Here is a 7,169-nt window from a genome sequence, read left to right on the forward strand (position 1 = left end):
ACAATGTGTGTATGATAAAAGATTTATACATTGTGATAAATTGTTATAGTATTACTTTATATGTGGGGTACCGTAATATATCACAATGTGATATATTGTGGTGATAAACGTATGCGCATGTGAGTATATATATAATGGGGAGGGGATAAACTTGTGCGCATATGAGCCATTTTATTATAGTAATGTAATCGATGTAAAACACATGCGGACCTTTTAAGCAATGTTAAAGTGATGGATTAGACTCAACACCACAACACCTCCCCCTTCTGATGCAGCGGCGGCCTGCGGCCCCGTGACGTCACGCGTCAGCTGACCGGTTTGTTTTGCTGGTTCGACTTCACGCGCAGCAGCAGAAGACTCATGCGCGAGCAGCAAGGGATTGCAACAGTTATATATCTTCGGTTTTTTAAAAAACAAATCTGTAAAGACTTGTTCAGAAGGTTACGGCTGTTTTATTAACATTAAGCTTAAGCTGTTTGCCTAAAGACGTTATAAGCTCCTAGAAACATGCCATCAGAAAAGACGTTCAAACAAAGAAGGACATTTGGTAAGCAGGTCCACCGAGGTGCACCCTTCGACTCCAAAACTGCTTTCGTTTTTCGTTTTCTTCTCAAAGCTACGGCAAAATGTGCGAACTATGTCTAATTTGTAAAATGCGCGAACTGTTTCTAATTACTAAATTAATTTAGTATGACATCATTTGATTAGAGTTATTTAAAACAGTCATCCTTTAAAATCAACATTCCTCTTTGTCTACATATATATATATATATATATATATATATATATATATATATATATATATATATATATATATATATATATATATATATATAACAAGTCACTGTCAGTGGAAGAAACCCACAACAAATAAACTGTTTTGAAATCGTAAAAGTAGGTCACGTCTTGTAGGTGTTTGGGCCCCCTAACCGAGCTAAATTCGGTTGATTGATGGTGTCGATATTTGAATACTCTAACCTTTGCCGTATCCTAAATTATGCAACTGCGAATAACAGAATAAGACAACTCGCGTTCACTATTTCGCCATCGGTAAACGCTGCGTTTAAACCCAGGGGCGATGTGGTAATAGTTCTGTTGGGCCAGCTGTAGGGACAACACAGATCTCTAGATCGAGGCATGTTCGCTGCAGAATTGGGGGATGGGGCACGTCGATGAGGTCAGCAAACGGATTTCCTTGAGTAAATAAATGACATTGTATGAATCTAACGGCTTTATAAGAGCCGGTCGCGCCGAACCTGCGTTTAAGGCCTCCGATCTGATATTGTAACCAGTTTGCGTGACGATATCAGTGATGCGATAGTCTTGTGACTGTAATTGGTAAGCCGGGCATGCAGGTACTGATTAGACTGTATTTACGTGTTTGTATCTTATATTTCCTGGCGTTTGTCTAAAGTATCAACCACACATGTCCTATATAATGATTCATTATGGTGGTTACTCGCAGTTGCGTTAGTGACGTGAGATGGCTTCCTTGTTGGTGCATGCGCCTAAATGATGGTAGACTATAGGAAATGTTGCAAAAGAGTGCACGTGCCGCCTGTAAACACGGGCCTGCCCAGAACCCTTTAGTGTGTATTTACTATGTTTATTACCCTGCCTTGTGGACCGCATTTTGTCTTTAGTATTTCGTGATTGTTGGCATTGTTGCAACTTCAAATGATTCGTCATTTGATTTTATCCATCAACACGGCCAGCAACCGACTTCAATGTCTTAGTTTTATATTGAAAAATAAAATGTAATCTTTTCTACGTCCAAAATGACTCTGCACACCTCAACACCTGAAGAATATAAAAGCATTTTCTTTACAGGAATATGCCACCATGCCCTAATATGCGATCGTATGCGGAATGAAAACCTGGCGTTCATCACAAGACATTTACATTGACAATATCAACACCCAGTTTGTAACTTGTGAATTCGTCTGTATAATTTGTTTTTGTGTAATTTGTGTGTTAACGGGCCGCCCAATGGAGGATGGGTTCCCTTTTGAGTCTTGGTCCTCCCAAGGTTTCTTCCTATTCCCCACCATCATAGGGAGTTTTTCCTTGCCACTGTCACCTCTGGCTTGCTCATTAGGGATTTGGACCCATAGTATTGTTAACCTTGCAAATCCTGTAAAGCGCTTTATAACAACATGTGTTGTGAAAAGCGCTATACAAATATATTTGATTTGATTTAACGTGTGGTTCTTGACTTTTACCCTACAGAACAGAGAGTGGATGACGTCAGACACATCCGAGAGCAGCATCCAAACAAGATTCCGGTAAGGGCGCTGTGCTCACATTTTTTTTTGTATTGTTTGATTGATGTGATTGGATTTCACCATAGTGTCTAAGACTCCTGAGCTCTGGTAGGTGTTCCTGTGTAGAAGTGGAGGTAGATTTCCTGTAACTGTACCCACACCTGAGGTCCTGTACCCACACCTGAGGTCCTGTACCCACACCTGAGGTCCTGTACCCACACCTGAGGTCCTGCAAGCTTATTTCCTAGTGCTGCTGATACTCTTACTTCGGCTATTAAACCATGGACAACCATGGGTCCCGCATCACGGGCCTGTTCATGTGAAGGTTGTTAGCAGCTATTGACCAAACTTGACGATACAAGAATTCTGTATTTTGGATGTTTATCAGAATGGTCCTGCTGTTCATATGACTCCCCCTTTATAACAGTAAACAAAAATAGTTTTGTGATAATATTTCAGAAACTGGTTGCACTTTTTCTAAAGGAATGAGGCTGAACTGTCTCCCATGTTGTTCAGGTCATCATTGAAAGGTACAAGGGTGAAAAACAGCTTCCCATTCTGGACAAGACCAAGTTTTTGGTTCCCGACCATGTGAACATGAGTGAACTCATCAAGATCATCAGGTGATCATCGTGTGCCCTTCCATAGTAACCATAGTGCTTCTTTGTGTGTTAATTTGCATGATGAACTTTGATCGGACTGGGTTATACTGGGGGGAGGGGGGGCGTATGGGGGTTAGAACCAGGCTCTGTTTATATTTACCTTTAGTGTGTCACATGTAGATAAGACGGAAATAGAAGCAAGTTGAAATGGAAGTGCTGACGGTTTGTGTGTTGTCACGTTGCTGCCACCAGGAGGCGCCTGCAGCTGAACTCCAACCAGGCGTTCTTCCTGCTTGTGAACGGCCACAGCATGGTGTCTGTGTCCACGGCCATCTCTGAAGTGTACGAGCGTGAGAGAGACGAGGACGGATTCCTGTACATGGTCTACGCCTCCCAGGAGACCTTTGGTACAGCGGAGTCCCAGTAAAACGTGTCCTAGTGCTCGGCCCCGGACAATGATCTAACACACAGACACAAACACCATACATCATCTCTGTACAGAAGCAGACAGGACCAGAGAAGATGGACACACTTCTCACGCTTTTGGCCCAGAAGGCAGTTTTGCGCGGCATCTTCTCTCCTTTAACCTCCAGGTGGCAGTGTTGAGCACACCTCTCCTTTAACCTCCAGATGGCAGTGTTGAGCCCACCTCTCTCCTTTAACCTCCAGATGGCAGTGTTGAGCGCACCTCTCTCTTTTAACCTCCAGATGGCAGTGTTCAGCGCCATCTTCTCTCTTTTAACCTCCAGATGCTGATGTGCTTTGGTCATTATGGAGTCCTTTAATCTGGATAATAAGACATTGTCCCTTTTATTGTGAGGAGGTAACTATCTGCACAAGAGCAGAGAAAGTACCATGACGGCACCATGAAATGATGGAAAGGTTTTGTCCTTTATCCAGTCAGAGCGGCAGTGATGACTGCTGGGTCAGTCCATATCTGTTATTGAGAGGGTGGGTTCAGCTGAGGACATGGTCAAAATCGGAGTGACAAAAGATAGAACAGGCAGGAGAGGATACTGGGGCATTGGAGAGGACGGACTCTAGCACTGGACACTGGAGCATCGGAGAGGACGGACCGCCAGCACTGGACACTGGGGAGGACAAACCCAGGGAGGGGGCTTTATTTTTGTTTGTTTGTTTTTTTAAGTTGTTTTTTTTTAATTTTCTGAATCTTAAATAATCTTAAAGGAAATGCCACACATCTAATGTGCAGTGGATATGTGAAAGATTCCCTCAATTAAATATATTGCAAGAGTTCTTGAGATCAGTCTCTCTCTCTCTCTCTCTCTCTCTCTCTCTCTCTCTCTCTCTCTCTCTGTGTACCGATCTGCATGTGTAATCTCTTTTCATGGACTGACGGGTACCTACTCAGGGCCAGATGTCTCTACACTCAGAGACGTCTGATGGGCGATGGAGGTTGTGGGTCTCTCAGCTGTAGCATTCTACACAAACAGTGTGTGTGTGTGTGTTTGTGTCTGATGAAGCTCCTTTATTCCACATGACCTCCAGCAAGTCAACATCCCAGTAGTCTTAAAGCACCTCATTGCCTCTCCCAGACAGCTGTACCCCCCCCCCCACTCTTCCAGACAGCTGTACACCCCCCCCACTCTCCAAGACAGCTGTACACCCCCCCACTCTCCCAGACAGCTGTACACCCCCCCCACTCTCCCAGACAGCTGTACACCCCCCCCCCCCACTCTCCCAGACAGCTGTACCCCACCCCCCCACTCTCTCAGACAGCTGTACACCCCCCCCCCCCCCCCACTCTCCCCACTCCCCAGACAGCTGTACACCCCCCGCCCCCCCGACGGCTGTTTCTCACCTCCCCTTCCTGGACAGCTATGAGCCACAGGCGGTGGAACTGTGACCTGTGGCCTGTTGATCATTTCTGTGTGATTCACCTCACTGTGTCTGACTGCAGCCCAGAGCAGTGTAATGCAGACAGGAAGGAAACAAGGTGAACAGGACAATACCAGATGGCCATAGCAAGGGGAAAGCTTGTGTCTGTGCTGTAGGGGCGTGTACAGACGGCCCTGATGACCTGCGTCTGTGCTGTAGGGGCGTGTACAGACGGCCCTGATGACCTGCGTCTGTGCTGTAGGGGCGTGTACAGACGGCCCTGATGACCTGTGTCTGTGCTGCAGTCTTTTCAAAGTTCTGATCTTTCTAGAGGGCTCGTCACGCATTTGTGCTGTATGCCAGTGACGGTATGTCTTACAGATAACTGTACAACAAAAAAGTTTAGATTCCTTTTGTCTTGAACATTTCTTTGCATTTAGCCTGAACTGTCTTATTTAAAGAGATGTTTCCCTGTAAAAAAAAATGTTCACATGCTAAATTTATGTGTAGCGAACAAAACATTAAGGCATTTGTTTGAAAGTACAGCAGAGAGGAGATGTGGGGGTTTACTCTGCTCCACCTCCTTCAGCAGGGAGGAGATGTGGGGGTTTACTCTGCTCCACCTCCTACAGCAGGGAGGAGATGTGGGGGTTTACTCTGCTCCACCTCCTTCAGCAGGGAGGAGATGTGGGGGTTTACTCTGCTCCACCTCCTACAGCAGGGAGGAGATGTGGGGGTTAACTCTGCTCCACCTCCTTCAGCAGGGAGGAGATGTGGGGGTTAACTCTGCTCCACCTCCTTCAGCAGGGAGGAGATGTGGGGGTTTACTCTGCTCCACCTCCTACAGCAGGGAGGAGATGTGGGGGTTAACTCTGCTCCACCTCCTTCAGCAGGGAGGAGATGTGGGGGTTAACTCTGCTCCACCTCCTTCAGCAGGGAGGAGATGTGGGGGTTAACTCTTCTCCACCTCCTACAGCAGGGAGCAGAGGTGGGGGTTAACTCTGCTCCACCTCCTTGAGCAGGGAGCATAGGTGGGGGTTTACTCTGCTCCACCTCTTACAGTCATGGTCCTCCGTCCCACTGCACCCATTTTGTTTATTCCGAACAGATAAATAAAACACAGGAATTTTCAGGGTGTTAAAAATCAACCATCCTAATCGTGAGTTTGATCAGCTACAGCGTTTGATGAAATTCAGATGTACGGATTTTACGATGGCAAAACATTGGTCCAGTTTTAATGGACACCATAAAACCCTGTGGTCACCCAGCACACGCGTGTTGGCATCTCACTCACCCAACTGCACCTGTGTGTCTTCGGCAGCGCCTGAACATTACAGCCATCGGTGTGGAAGCAGAAATGACTTTCTTGTGAGGTCAGAGGTCAAGACGCATCCAGATACCCGACCAAGGATATTTTAAGCAGGGAGGCAGCTTACCAAAGACACTCTCGCAGAATATATGAGATTATTTTCCCCAAACTGGTGCTATTGAGTGTTGTAATCTGTACTCCAGATCGTTACACATCTGCCTCAGTAGGTGAATAAACCTACAGGTGAATGAGCTGGAGGAGGGGGCAGGTGGAGGTGAATGAGCTGGAGGAGAGGGCAGGTGGAGGTGAATGAGCTGGAGGAGAGGGCAGGTGGGGGTGAATGAGCTGGAGGAGAGGGCAGGTGGGGGTGAATGAGCTGGAGGAGAGGGCAGGTGGGGGTGAATGAGCTGGAGGAGAGGGCAGGTGGGGGTGAATGAGCTGGAGGAGAGGGCAGGTGGGGGTGAATGAGCTGGAGGAGAGGGCAGGTGGAGGTGAATGAGCTGGAGGAGAGGGCAGGTGGAGGTGAATGAGCTGGAGGAGAGGGCAGGTGGAGGTGAATGAGCTGGAGGAGAGGGCAGGTTGGGGTGAATGAGCTGGAGGAGAGGGCAGGTGGGGGTGAATGAGCTGGAGGAGAGGGCAGGTGGGGGTGAATGAGCTGGAGGAGAGGGCAGGTGGAGGTGAATGAGCTGGAGGAGAGGGCAGGTGGGGGTGAATGAGCTGGAGGAGAGGGCAGGTTGGGGTGAATGAGCTGGAGGAGAGGGCAGGTGGGGGTGAATGAGCTGGAGGAGAGGGCAGGTGGGGGTGAATGAGCTGGAGGAGAGGGCAGGTGGAGGTGAATGAGCTGGAGGAGAGGGCAGGTGGGGGTGAATGAGCTGGAGGAGAGGGCAGGTTGGGGTGAATGAGCTGGAGGAGAGGGCAGGTGGGGGTGAATGAGCTGGAGGAGAGGGCAGGTGGGGGTGAATGAGCTGGAGGAGAGGGCAGGTGGAGGTGAATGAGCTGGAGGAGAGGGCAGGTGGGGGTGAATGAGCTGGAGGAGAGGGCAGGTGGAGGTGAATGAGCTGGAGGAGAGGGCAGGTGGAGGTGAATGAGCTGGAGGAGAGGGCAGGTGGGGGTGAATGTGCTGGAGGAGAGGGCAGGTGGGGGTGAATGTGCTGG

The 7,169-nt window shown here is 48.0% G+C and overlaps 1 protein-coding gene across 1 annotated transcript; it reads left to right on the plus strand.

Moving 5' to 3' along the window:
• The first annotated feature begins 306 nt into the window (after positions 1–306).
• On the plus strand, positions 307–4,128 carry map1lc3b (microtubule-associated protein 1 light chain 3 beta). The gene is made up of 4 exons (XM_077022586.1): positions 307–547; positions 2,230–2,285; positions 2,781–2,887; positions 3,119–4,128. Exons 1-4 carry the CDS (start codon positions 508–510, stop codon positions 3,291–3,293), a joined length of 378 nt encoding a protein of 125 aa, XP_076878701.1. The 5' UTR covers positions 307–507; the 3' UTR covers positions 3,294–4,128.
• Positions 4,129–7,169: the final 3,041 nt, after the last annotated feature.

This window comes from Brachyhypopomus gauderio, chromosome 11 (assembly GCF_052324685.1).
Source record: "Brachyhypopomus gauderio isolate BG-103 chromosome 11, BGAUD_0.2, whole genome shotgun sequence".
NCBI lineage: Eukaryota > Metazoa > Chordata > Actinopteri > Gymnotiformes > Hypopomidae > Brachyhypopomus > Brachyhypopomus gauderio.

Bases quoted from the DNA above. Each gene is read 5' to 3' on its own strand.
- map1lc3b (XM_077022586.1), top strand. From the start codon at position 508: ATGCCATCAGAAAAGACGTTCAAACAAAGAAGGACATTTG. The intron at 548-2,229 runs GTAAGCAGGTCC...TTTACCCTACAG, and splicing joins CAAACAAAGAAGGACATTTG to AACAGAGAGTGGATGACGTC. The intron at 2,286-2,780 runs GTAAGGGCGCTG...CATGTTGTTCAG, and splicing joins AGCATCCAAACAAGATTCCG to GTCATCATTGAAAGGTACAA.